General features: G+C 38.9%; 1 protein-coding gene across 5 annotated transcripts in view; it reads left to right on the top strand.

Moving 5' to 3' along the window:
- mgmt (O-6-methylguanine-DNA methyltransferase) overlaps positions 1-12,582 on the top strand; it is a 412,755-nt gene extending 400,173 nt beyond the window's left edge. For all 5 annotated transcript variants that reach the window (XM_072557616.1, XM_072557619.1, XM_072557615.1 and 2 more), the window contains one exon: positions 11,504-12,582. In XM_072557616.1, the coding sequence (XP_072413717.1) occupies positions 11,504-11,674 (171 nt within the window). In that variant the 3' untranslated portion in view covers positions 11,675-12,582. The remainder of the gene's footprint in view (positions 1-11,503) is intronic.
- The last annotated feature ends 1,624 nt before the right edge of the window (positions 12,583-14,206 follow it).

The raw sequence follows: 14,206 nt of genomic DNA on the forward strand, positions 1-14,206 counted from the left end.
GATGCATTTTTTCTTCTAACCAATTTGGAATGTTCGTACACATGACAATTGTAGTGTCAGCAAGCTGGCTCATTATCACAACCCCCCCAGTGAAGCAAGGTCAGCTTACACTCACAACAAACAAAATAAATGCTCTTAAAAATTACAATGAAGCATATGTATGAGACAAGGAATTTGCAATACCGTGCTTTCACCTCTGGGACTTGTGTTTGAAATCAATCTAAAGTTTGTCTGCGACTACATTCTTCATTGAGTCAATCCCAACATAATTTCCAGTGATATGAGTCCATAGGATGAAAGTCCCCACAGTTTAACAGATGCTTTCACTAAAGTAGGCCATATGAATAGCACATGTTTGAAATGGAAAGGTTACAGCAGTGCATTCAGGAATAATCTTCCACATTCGTGATTGAAGTACATTTTGCAACAAGTCCAATAAAACTTTATTGTGCATATATGTACCTGTATTTATCCCATATGTACTTGTACAGCAAAGGTGTATTTTATTGGAATGGCTAGTTCAACTAAGAAGTTGGCCCTTCTCAGACATTGGAATCTGTTACTCCACTGAATACATACAACAGAATTGAAAGATGCCATACAACTAGAATGCACAGTCAATACACAGGCAAAGATTGAAGAACCTGATTTCCAAAATAACTGTTCTTGCCAGTGTTGGACTGGTGGACAAAGTTAAAAATCACACAACACCAGATAATAGCCCAACCTGTTGGACTAAATCTGGTGTTCTGTGATTTTTAACCTTACCTCATATGAAGAAGAATAATGCAATGGCAGAAAATTAGGATCATTTGCACCTTTTTTGGGGGGAAGTGCAAAAATATTCTGAGACATCCAAAATGTCTACTGTTGTATCTGTGAACTTTTGGTACAATTTGCAGGCATACACACACACACACACTTCCAAAATATATAGAGTAGGCAGATGATGATGCCAATCAGTATGCAACATTGATTTAATGCTGATGGTGCCAAGTTGGTGCTTAACAAACCAGTTAATGCCTTCTCTTAACTTTGTACATCAGAACACTTATTCAGCAACAGGATAGACCAATACTGTTTAAATTACTTAGTTACCGGTTTATCTCTGCTGTTTGTTCTTTTGATTCTGCAAGCGTTTGAAGTTTTCTATATGTATTTAAAGTTGAAAAGGCCTACAGGAAGTGGTGTGAAAAGTGCTGAGGACTTCTTTCTGACTTCAATTCTGCTGCACAAATCAGATATGGGTGCAATAGAAGTTGTTCTCGGTGAGTGAACAGAAGCTATACAGAACAGAGGCTACTTAGAGAGGAAGGAAGGCTCACAGCAGGAGACAGAGATTCAGTGAGGGCATCCTTTCTGAAATTGGCTACATACTGCAGTCATAACTGTAGCCTGAGAGCAGAGCAATGATGGATTACCAATGGCTATGACACCATGTCAGTGAATTTTTAATACACCTTGCAGCAGTCCCAATAGCATCATTCTGTTGTCGTCCACTTCAACAGGTTGAATTTTAGGTATGAACAGCAAAGCAAAGCATAGCCAACAGGCAACAAGGCCTGTCTACGAATGACATGGCTGATGACTCCAGGGTGCCCCATACATGTAAACAGAATACAGTGAAAGCCATGCTGTCACATGGCATGTGGCAGAACAGACGCACTCACTTGTGAACACAACAGGTCAGCTCCCTAAACTTCCCTGGACAAGGGCTACAGTAGCTGGAAGAGTGAACTTCAAGATGTGATGGTATTCTGAGTACTGCAAAACCTTTTATCATGAGGAGCCTTTGCTTCATATTTTTAATGGAGGAGATGACAGATGGTCTTGGAGATTGACCTTGAACATTTCTTGACCTAGGAAACCTAGCTACGGACTCTGCCATCTTAAAATGGACCACAACAGTCCAGGCAGTTGGCTGCTAGGCCACTGCAAATCTTTGGAGACAAATGAGGCCTTCTTGAGCAAGGTTAGGCTGTTTTGAGTTCATTGCCACTTTGCTACAGCAAACCTAGTAAACTAGGTTACACCATAATGCATGCTGTAACCCACAGCCATGATGGCAGCAGTCTGGGCTTGTGGAGCAGCAAATTAAACTTTTATGACGACGTGGGGTGCTAGCATCCTCATTTTCCTTGGTTAGAGGCCTCTGCTGCCCAGGGACTTAGTATTTGCAGATCCCACCTCTATGTAATCCTGTCAAGTAGGTGTGTCTTCATCTTCATTATCTTCTTGCTGTTCCTCCACTGCCTGATCAGTCTGATCTTACTGGGTATCAAAAAGGAGGAAGGTACAAGGGTGAGGTTGTGCTGAAAGGAAATGGGAAGGAGAGTGGCACATACACTCATCATCTAAATATTGTAAGTCAGAAGAGAATGCAGAATGAGGACAAGTTGAAATATGATCCTGCTCCTTCAACAGGTCCCTCCTTATCGACTAGAGAGACGGAAATGTCTTAGTAAGTGTCAGCCAATAATTTTACATGTGGCTATCATGGTTAATTAGCTAGTAATGCTGTAAGCTGTGAGATGTGGGGAGAATGAGAATTCCAGCAGGTGTGTATGTGTGTGTGTCAGTGCAGTAGAACATATGAATATTGGATATGTGATGTTGCAGAGAGAGTTTGCTGGTAGTTAGATGATGAGGCACTGTCTGAGTATAGAACACCAGTGACATTATCTATCATTTGAAGAGGCACTCACTGATCTTCACCACTCACATGGTCTCATTGCAACACACGGCCCAAGTACTTGAAGTTTCAGTCCTGGCATTGACTTCTGTGATGATCTGTTCCCACTACCTCTTGGTGTGTTTGGAGGGACTCCAGACTCTTTTCCCCTATAATAGCTTATCCACTGAGATTTCCAGTGAAGAGCTGAGAACCATGGAAGATGTTGTCTTCCTAGTTGTGGCATTACTGAATGCTTCACAAATCAGATTCACATCCGACCTAACTGCCAGAACCTTCAGAGGGAATATCCTGTTTTAAAAAGCAGTAAAGCCTGGACCTGTGAGTATTGGCCCAAATTCGGGTTCCATTTTCAGGTACACAAGATGCGTTCAGACCAGTTCTAACATTTCTAAGTAATACTGGTTTATCTTGAAGCTACAATGTACAATTGCCTAAGAGCTACAGTATAATTTCTAAGTGATGTAACACTGCAATGAAAGGATATCGTTTAATTGTTTTTCAGTGACTATGGCATTTCATCCCCTAAATGTTTTCTTGCCTGTAAGTTAAAATACAGAATAGTTGTTAAGGGACTGTTGTTGAAGGATTTTTGTTGAGGGAGTTTGACCCAGAAAAATAAAAGGGCAAATTATTATTTAAATGGCAATCAGATTAAAAGTGCATCAGTGCAATGGGATCTGGGTATCCTTGTGTATGAATCGCAGAAAGTGGGTATGTAAGGGATGGAATAAGAAAGGCAAATGGAATCTGGCATTTCTTGTAAAGAGACTGGATTATAAAAGTAAGGAAATGTTGTTAAAATTAATGCTTGATTATCAAAAAAAGCTATCTTGTTAAAGAGCATCATTGTCTGGGCCTCATGTGGTGCAAATGTTACTTGCAACTTATCAGTCCACATTCAATGGTGCTACCATCACTAAGTCCCCCACTATCAACATCCTGGGAGTTACCATTGACTAGACACTTAACTGGACTCACCACATAAGCAAAAGCAGATCAGAGGCTAGGAATACTGCAGCAAGTAACTCACCTTCTGACTCTCAAAACTTGTCCATCGTTAAGACACAAGACGGAGTGTGATGGAATACTCCCCACTTGCCTGGGTGAGTACAGATCCAACAACACTCAAGAAGATTGACCCCATCCAGGACAAAGCAGCTGCTTGATTGGCACCACATCTATGCCATTCCCTTCACTTCCAATGTTCAATAGCAGCATTGTCTACCATCTTCAAGATACACTGCAGAAATTCACCAAAGATAAAAGCAGAGATGTACACCTGAGGCTCTATAAGGCTCTAGTCAGGCCACATTTGGAGTATTGCAAGCAGTTTTGGGCCTCATATTTCAGGAAAGATAAACTGGCCCGAGAGCATGTCCAGAGGGGATTCATGAGAATGATCCCATGAATGAAAGACTTAACACATGAGGAATGTTTGAGGACTCTGGGTCTATACTCGATGGATGAGGAGGGATCTGATTGAAACTTACAGAATACTGAATGGCCTGGACAGAGTGGACGTTGGAAGATGTTTCCATTGGTCGGAGGCACTAGAACTTGAGAACATAGCCTTAGAGTAAAAGGAAGACATTTTAGAATGGAGATAAGGAGCAATTTCTTCAGCCAGAAAGTGGTGAATCTATGGAATTCATTACCACAGAAGGCTATGGAGGCCAGGACATTGAGTATATTTAAGACTGAGATAGCTGGGTTCTTGATTGTAAATGAGATCAAAGGTTACAGGGAGAAAGCAGGAGAATGGGATTGAGAAACTTATCAGTCATGATTGAATGGTGGAGCAGACTCAATGGGCTAAATGGCCTAATTTCTGCTCCTATGTTTTATGATCTAAGATCCTGAGACAGCACCTTCTAAACACACAACCACTTCCATCTATAAAGAAAAAGGCAACAGATACATGGTGTGAAAGACCAAACTAAATCCCCTCAAAATATGTCAAGGAGGTAGCCTCAATCCTAACTTTTCTTATTTTAAAGGCATGTGCCAGGCATTGCATTCCAGATCCAATTTGATTGGTCAAACTATCAGGCTTGAAGTAAAACACATTATATTCATATATTATGGTTCAATTACAAACAAAAGAAAGAGTTGGAATAATTTGATTCCATTGAAAACCTAACAGAATTATATATTATTTAACTACTGAGCAAACTGCGTGCGAGCTCCCGCCCCCCCCACCCCCACCCCGCAGGCTCTCATCCCATCCCCCTGTCCAGCCCCAACCCTGTCTGCTCAACCCCCCACCCCCACCCCCACCTGCAGGGCAGCCGGACCATACACCAACAGTAAAACTGGGGCTTAAGTCTCCAAATAGCGCACACATAAGCACACAACGTTTTGGCAGGTTCCACCTCTGCCCTGTACAGGACAATGTTGGAGAGATTATCTGAGAAAGGGGCGGGGGGTGGGGTTAGGGTTCGCCCCTGTGTAGAACTCCAGAAAAAGTGTGGGCAGAGAGAGAGGGCATGAGATCAGTCATTTAGAGACCGTGCCAGAACTATCCACAGCTGCTCTCAGCAGTATTTCAGTGTCTGACTTTGTTTTTAATCATTGTACCTGAAAACAAAATGCGTGATCCGGGTTGGAACAGCTCTTTGACGTAATGTTTCTATCGGGGCCTTGTGATCCCCTTTGGATAATCCGATATTCGGATAATTGATATTCGGATAATCAAGGTTCCGCTGTAGTAACATAAAGGCAAATTCAGTAAAATAGATTGTTTCATATGCAAATCTCCAGTGGAAAGGGCATCAAGAAAAAACAGAAAGAGAAAGAAAGAGAGAACTGGAGTGTTATTTATAACATGGAGTGATATATTGCAGTCTTCAAACCCCAACATCCACTGAAAGCTAAACTAAAAATCCTGGTTCTTGTGGGAGCTTGACCCTACCCATCCAGGCTGCTCCTGTTCCAACTTTTTTTTAAAACCCAAGGCCTCAAGCTGTTTACTTTATTGGCAGACCACTCAGTACCTCTGCACCCACACATCATTAAACAAAATGGACAAGATACACCACAATGGGAACATCACCACCTGTTAGTTCTCCTCCAAGCCCTCACCATCCTGACTTGGAAATATATCACTGTCCTTCGCTGTTGCTGGGTCAAAATTCTGGAATTCCCTCCCGAACAATGTTGTGGATCTACATGCGGCAGATGAGCTGCAATGGTTCAAGAAGACATCTCACCACCGTCTTCTCAAGGGTACCCGGGAACAGGCAATAAATATGGCCAGTCAGTGATGCTTACATCCCCTGAATGACTGAGAAAAGTCACTTAGCCCTGCCTTTTGCCTGCTGTTTTCACAGCTTGGCATGCAAGTGGCTCTGTGTTGTAGTTTCACCAGGTTGGCAACATATTGTTGGATATACTTAGTACTAACCCTGGTATGCCCTCTTGCACCCTTCATTAACCAGAATTAATCCCCCTGATTTGATGGTAATGGCAGAATGAGGATATGCTGGGCTATAAGATTACAGATTGTATTTAAATTTTAAGTTAATTCTGCCTTGGCTGTTGGCCCACAGATTATCATGGATGCTCAGTCGCTAGATCTATTCAAACTCTGTCCCATTTTGCATGGTGGCCATCCCACACAACATGATGGAGGGTATCCTCAATGTGAAGGCACGACTTTGGCTCCATGAGATTTGAGCGGTGGTCACTCATATCAGTTTCTCATGGACAGATACCTCTGTGACAAGCAGATTGCAGAGGAAGGGGGTCAGGTTGGCTTTTCCCTCTTGACCAGCTGAGACCCCATCTCTTAGCCATAACCTTCAGGACACAGCCAACTCCATTAGCAGTCATGCTATGTAGTCACTCTTGGTAGTGAACATTTAAGTTCTCCACCCAGTGTACATCCTGTGCCCTTGCCAATCTCAGTATTTCTTCCAATTGGTATTCAATGTGAAGGATTCATGATGCATCAACTGAAGGAAGGGTTTGAGGCAGTAGGAGACAATCAGAGGGAGGTTTGCTTGCCTATGTTTGTTCTGATGCCATGAGACAACATGGGACTCAGAGTCAATGTTAAGGACTTCGAGTGCAACATCCTCTGGACTGTATGTTATTGTGTTGCCACTTCTAGTGAGTCTGTTCTGCCAGTGGTGCAAATCATACCAGGGATGGTAATGGTGGTATCTGGACACTGTAAGTCATGATTCAATGACTATGACTGTGTCAGGCTATTACTTAACTGCTGTGGGACAGCTACTCTAATATTAGCACAACTTTCCAGATCTTAGTATGGAGCACTTTGCAGACAACCATTATCAGTCCCGAGATCAATGCCCTTGGATGGTCCACCTTATTTTGTTCCTGTTAGACCTCGCAATGGTTTGATACAACAGAATTGGTTGTTTGGGAATTTCAGAGGGTAGTTAAGAATCAACTACATTATGGTGGCTCTTGAGTCAGCGGGACAAGGTAAGGGAGGCAGATTTACTTCCCTAAAGGACATTAGTGCTGAATGCTAATGTTCTTGGTATTATTCGACGTCATCACTCCTCTGAAACCAACCGCAGTCAATCATTCATTGCCACAGGCTGCACTTTATCCCCCAGCCCCTCTCTCTCAAAAGCCAGCAGTCAGTGAAATGAGTTAATGTGGCGTGGACTATGCAGTTCACATATTGCTCTTGAAATCCCAATAAATACTAGCACCTTGTTCAGTCAGGTGCATCTGGGTTTTTAAAAGGGATCTAATTAATAACAAAAGACAGAAATTGCTGGAAAAGCTCAGGTCTGGCAGCATCTGTGGAGAGGAATCAGAATTAACATTTCAGGTCAAGTGACCCTTCCTCAGAACTCACTGCTGAGACTTTCCAGCAAGTTTTGTTTTTGTTTCTTTTAGTTTTTATCCAATCAATATCTACTGCTGAACAACAGATCTGGCCCAAAAATCACTTTATGTTTATTACAATTTGGGCCTTCACCCCTTATACATGCCTATATCTATATTCCCTGTATAATGTTTAGTCAGTAATCTTAGTCATAGTCATTGAGTCGTACAGCATAGAAAAAGACCCTTCGGTCCAACCAGTCAATGCCAAACATAATCCCAAACTAAACTAGTCCTACCTGCCTGCTCCTGGCCCATATCCCTCCAAACCTTTCCTGTTCATGTATTTATCCAAATGCCTCTTAAATGTTGAAATTGAATGTTGAAGGAGCTTTGGTGAGTTTCTGTTTTACTAACCCTTTCATCAGAGAAACCGTTTCTCTCTGCTTAGTCTATCAAATGCCATCATAATTTTGAACGTCTGGCACTAAATCTTTTAAACCTCTTCTAAACCAGCTTTTTCACGTAAGATATTACACATTTGAACAGAAGCTGGATATTTTTGCCCACGGGTTTTTTAAAAAATTGACGCTTGAGTAACTGCCCCTTTAGAAGACTTCACTGCATTCCCATATTGAACAAGAAAGCACATTCCCAGTAAATTCCAATCCATGCCAACAGGCTTATCTTAGCACTTCTAATTTCTGAGTTGGCCACCTATGAGAATTGTTTAATGTGATTGGCTGCTGCTTGGGCAATATTTCTGTTGTGGATACAGTGTGGGAATACCATAAATTTGTTGCATTTCCTGTCACTGTTTTCGGTATGGGAAAAAAGACATTTTGAAAATTTTATGTCATGGATGTACTGAATTGGCCAGGTATCATTTTCAGAGGTTTAAAAATATTACTTCAATGCATTTTTGTTACACAGCTTATAAAGTGATGACATCAATAGAAGGTACCAAACCGCTGTGTTTTATTCTTGCATTGAAAATGTAAATCAGTGTTTTGAATATACTGAGGCAATAATTTTCTTTTCCTCACTGCAAGCAATGGCTTCCATGTGTTAAATGTGTTCCACTTGTTTTTAAGGGCTAAATAATGGAATGTGAATGCTCAGATTTTCATCACAAGGTTGTCGTTCTTTCATCATAAAAAAGATTATTGTGAATTCAGAGATCACAATGAACATATTTGGGGACTAGGGTTTTTTTTTTCCATATTCTGCATTCCAGTACAATCAATTTCCAGTTCTATGTAACAAAAACAGGAATTACTGGTAAAGCTCAGCAGGTCTGGCAGCATCTGTGATGAAGAATTAGAGTTAATGTTTCGGGTCCAATGACCCTTCCTCAGAACTCCAGTTATCTGTACTCAATCACATTTGCAAATGTAATCTCTCTGCTATTTTAGTTTTATCACGTTATAGGTATTCTAAAAGCAAGAGTGATAAGATCATAACAATGCAGAGTAAGATGAAAAAAGATTTAGCCCACCAAATCCATTCCTTTCAAAAACCAAATAAACCAACTATCACAAATCCAACCCAATTCATTTCATCTGTAGAAGAAAAATTCTGCAAAGTTTGTCACTGTCACCAAAAGATGAATGAAACAAAATGTCAGAGTAGCTAACATACCTTAATTGGATATTATCAGTTGTTGACTTCACATTCTATTTGTGATAAATTCATCCGTCTAGAAAAATAACATCCTAAACTTTGCCAAAATGTCCACAACTCATCAAACAGACTAACATTTGTATAAAATCTTTCATGACATCTCAAAGTGCTTTGTAGCCAATGAAGTGCTTTTGAAGGATTGCTGCTGTGGGAAGGTAGGATGCTGATTGGTTGTACCTGAGCAACCTCAAACCTTAAGAGAGCTTGAAATCAGTTCGGAATCTGAATCACAATGAGCATGCGTGCTACATATCTGAATTTGGCATATCTAAAACATGACCACTGTTTCCACATCTATTTCAATGCTCCTATGATTAATTAACATTCCAGCATAACAGGTTTGCTTCTGCTTTACCTTCATCACCTTTTCAAAGCTGGCCGAAAAACCTGAATTTAAAAAGTACTGCACAGACTGCAAAATGCACTAGGTGTGAGTGAACATCTGTCATTTTGTTTAACCCTTTTAACTTGCACTTCAGCCACTCTCTGCGATGTGATCCAAGTAAATAAGGAGATCAAATAGATAAAATGGCAGAGGCAAAGGATAATGATTTTCCTGTCAGTCAGCTCTTAAAACTGGCCCAAATACAATGAGTTAATTTTCTGACGCTAGTCCAAATGCAGAAATTTGTTTGCCACGCAAAATACTCAATATCTTTGGATGCTAATGTTATGATAAATGTCTTTTTGTCAAAGCTGAAATGTTCGCATGTTGGTCATATTTCAGGTACTAATATCACACCTGCAATTCAGGTACCAAAATCGCAACTCTCTCATTCAGTCTCACGCCTTCAGACTAAATTCAATTTGTAGAATATCGGAGATATATGCTGCAGCTCTATATAGAACATAAAATGGCAGTACACCAAGGAGCTGCTGAGGGTGGGGGAGGGTGATTGAAGACAGAGAAGATGCTTTGAGAGTATTCTATGTTAGGCACACCTATTCTATGTTAGGTGTGAAATAAAACACACTGAAAGAGTAAAACCATGCAATCCATTTGCTGTTTTATATTTATCTATTTGCTAAAATATTTATTTGTAGTACTTGTGTAATTGCTAATTTATCTTTACAATCAAAATGACTTATAATTTCACATGATATTTGTGTTTATGCCTCCAATACCTTTAAATAATGTTGTGATCAGCACGATTGGTGCTTCGAATTATTATTTGACATCACTGAAACGTTACTTAATCACATTGTGCAATTCGTCACAATATCTCCAAAACCGTTCTTGCCAGTGCATATGGTATGATTTGCGCTTAAATACTGAAATTAACAAACAGCATTCTATGGATTCAATGAATATAAATATTGTCTTAACATAAGACATTTCTGTAAATAATTTGAAGTCCTATTAAGTCACTTAAATTGTCTATTTATCAAAGAATTAAATATTTTAAAAATCTAGGTGTTGTCTGCATTCAGTCAAATCTGCCAAATGATGATAAAAATGTGGAACAAAGTTGCATTCCAACGTTTTCCAGAATAGACATGTTAGAAATTAAAGTTTAACTTCAGTCCAGATTTAGTAATTATTATCATATCAGTCAGATTGTTTAGAATTGTAATTTGAAGCATGATTGTGATACAGTTAAACTGGAGGGGGGGAAGCTTGAATGTATATCTTTCTATGTTATACTGTTCAGATATTACTTGATTCTAAGTTTCTTTTACATGAATATGGGTGTATTTTACAAACCTTTCATCAGAAGTCAATGATCAGATTCTCCTAATACACTATTAAAGTTTAATGCAATTAATTGCAGAGTTAAGTGTCAGATGAATGAATAAAAGTGGTAACCAATTTGTTACTGATATAATTAAATGATTTTTCTAACAGTTACAGATTGCAATTGTTGGTCATCTGGTGAACAGCTAAATGTAGTATTTGCACATTATGGCAAATATTGGCAGTCAACTGTAGATTAATATATTTACTATGATGAGTAATCATTCTTCAAGCAGTCACTCTGCATAGTCAGATGCTACCAGTAAAATCACATCTCGAACAGTAATAAAACCAAAATTCTCATGAACAAAGCATGAAATTTAAAATAAACTTACATAAGGGAGTAAACTCAACACTAATTTGTGGCTGTTCTATTCTGCTCTTCCTGTCACAGCTTATGATGTCATATGACCACACTACAGCTTTATAATTCAGAGCCTAATATCCCTTATTCCCCATATGGACTTTATTTCTGTTTCAGCTGTGCAAAATTCTGTGAAGTGGTTATTATAGCTCTGAGGTGATTTTTTTTTTAATAAGTAAGATTTAACAGATGTATAATAATTTTTTTCTAACGTTAATCGCAGATGCCAATTATTGTACCCTGTCACAGAGTGATCTGCAGCAATGGACAGATTGGTAATTATATGGGAGGAAGAGGAAATCACCTCAAACAATGGCTACTGACACATGAGAAGCTTCTGAAAGAGAGCCGAAAAACATCTCAGGGACCTTGTCCAATGCTGCCACACAGCTAGAATGTACGCCAATAATATTCAGAATAAAACAAGCTCTTAACACATCCACTATTATTTAGGGAATTTGTAAATATTTGAGTGACTTAAAAAGATAAAAGAAACTTGAGAGTCAGATGCGTGGTGTCACCACTACTATATTAAAAAGCCTGGATTCATCCTGAGGGACTCTGGCCTTTCTTGTTTTTACATTTTACAGAAGAATGAGTACAGAGATCTGTGCATGTTGTGTATGTTGTTCCCATCTACAGGCTTTTTTGTTCTATTTTTAATGCCCATTAAAGCAAGGATAAGGGAGTGGGAGGGGCATGGCAAATGTTAGGTGCAACTGCCCCTCTAAGGAAGCATCTGGCTCACAGAGGGGACAGCTGACAGTCTGGAGCCCGTGTGTTACTGGGAGCAAAATGAAATCCTGAAGCATCAGCTCACATTTCTTTATTGCTGCACAGCTTTGTATTTGCCCTGTATGGAATACTGTACCTTCACACAATGATTGTCCTGTCCTCTCTGATTGTCCTGTTCCCACCAAAATAAATCTTTTCCATAAACACCTTTTGCAAACTGGTCACAAAATATTGAAAGGGAAACAAATCTTGTGCATGCTCTCAATTTGTATCAAAGAAAATTGTCACGTCTTTACCAATCCATTTTTGTTTTCATTTGATATGTATTTTTCAGGTCTCATGGAAAAGGTACAACTTTAGCTTTGTATTTTTTTGCTTGGTAGTTTTTATTTAGCAGCTACTGTATTAAGACTATTAAAAATATGAATGTTTCTCTTCAGTTGATTTCTTGGTAACCCCATGTAATCTGGTTGTGTAGACCTTTGGTGCAGAAACAAGTTCTTTAAGCTTAAGAAAAACAAAGTTGTATGTATTTGATCAGCAAAAAATAAAAATAATGTATTTCAATTATGTTTTTGGAATATCTTCACTTGTTGTGAGGTCAGGCTAAATCACGGAGCTATGGTACGATTTGGTTAGTAAGGCTTTTGTTTCCAGTGCTCTTTCATTCATAGAATAAAGTAAATAATTTTGAGTGTTTAGTTTACAGTTGTCCTATAGGTTATTTTCTCATGGAAATTATTTTATTGGCTAGATGATTAGGTTGCGGAGAGGGAACTCTCACTGGTACTTTCTTTTCCCACTGAAGACGTTGTTTGAGCAACGACAGTTATCCTGCCCGGGGGAAGATACATTGTCCTGCCCTTTCATGCTCCCATTTGTTCTCATTGTTAGTCAACATGAGCACATGCATGGATGCGATAATTAGTTTATTCTGAATACAAAAAAAAGGAAGATTTGAAAAGAAAGTGCACTGAACAATATAATTTGGGGGGAAAAAAACTGTTGCGTTACATAATCACAAACTGTGTCAAATGTGACTCATCATAGAATAATCAATTAAAGGTCACAACCTGTTCTAATTCTTTGTAAATAGATACCTCTTCCTTAAGAACTTTAAAGTGGCAGTGAAGATATAAGGGGGAGCAGATAAATTACATACTACATTGGGACTGCCACACAATTGATACAATAGGATTTCCGGCTGTTACACTGATCAAACATGATAGCCTTTAAATCATATCAGAACAAGATACCTATGCTATGATACCCCATGTGAGAACACCTACGTGGGATGGAAAATGCATCCTATCTTTTTAAGAGCGTGACTTCTCACTTTTTTATGTTACGTGGGAGGTTATGCATTTATCAGATATTTAGTTTTTCATATCTCTTTTAATGGTGTTATGGCTTAATGACCAAAATGTTAGTGTACAGAAGACTGGATTATATAAATATATAGAACATGAGAGAATAGCTAGCCTGCTAAACAATAGAACTAATTGCAATATGTAATCTAAATTTGCTTTTTCATAGACACTATTATCACTCAAAGCACTAAAACAAAATTAACCCTAAGTAAATCAATGCAAGTCATCAAATATATTTACTGCATGAATATGTTCTCCATTGTATTTTAAAGATATTAAAATCATAATCAAGGCTGGGGTGTTAGTGCCTATTATGTTACTGCTTTACACGTTTTTTTATTTCCCATTATTTTTATGACTTTTACAAACAGAATAGATATCTTCAATTTTCTAATTTGTAATGTGGCTTACTTGGTATTGATATTTCAGTTTTTAGTACGATACATTTAAGGTCTTCTTTTGAATAATAAATGAAAGATAATTCATTAAAATAGTTTCTATAAATAAAAGATAAATCTGACTCTGAAAAATGTAATTTGCTTTCCAGTCTTGCCAGTGTGCGTTCTCCGGTTCATCCAAATTGTGGTTCACACACGTTAATAATGGCTCTGTGAGCATCCTTTTTCCAATAGAGGGCAGTAGAGTTTAGAGGAATTACACTACAAATCAGAAAACACTCACAAGAGCAGCTTTATTCTCAATTATTTCAATTTTGACCTACAAATAGAGCACAGAGTAGCTCCACAGAAATTTACACGCTGATTTATGTTGCAAATTTTCAAACAAACTGCGTCACAAGCTCATTCCTCTGTACACAATCA

The sequence above is a fragment of the Chiloscyllium punctatum genome, chromosome 38 (genome assembly GCF_047496795.1).
Source record: "Chiloscyllium punctatum isolate Juve2018m chromosome 38, sChiPun1.3, whole genome shotgun sequence".
Taxonomy (NCBI): Eukaryota; Metazoa; Chordata; class Chondrichthyes; order Orectolobiformes; family Hemiscylliidae; genus Chiloscyllium; species Chiloscyllium punctatum.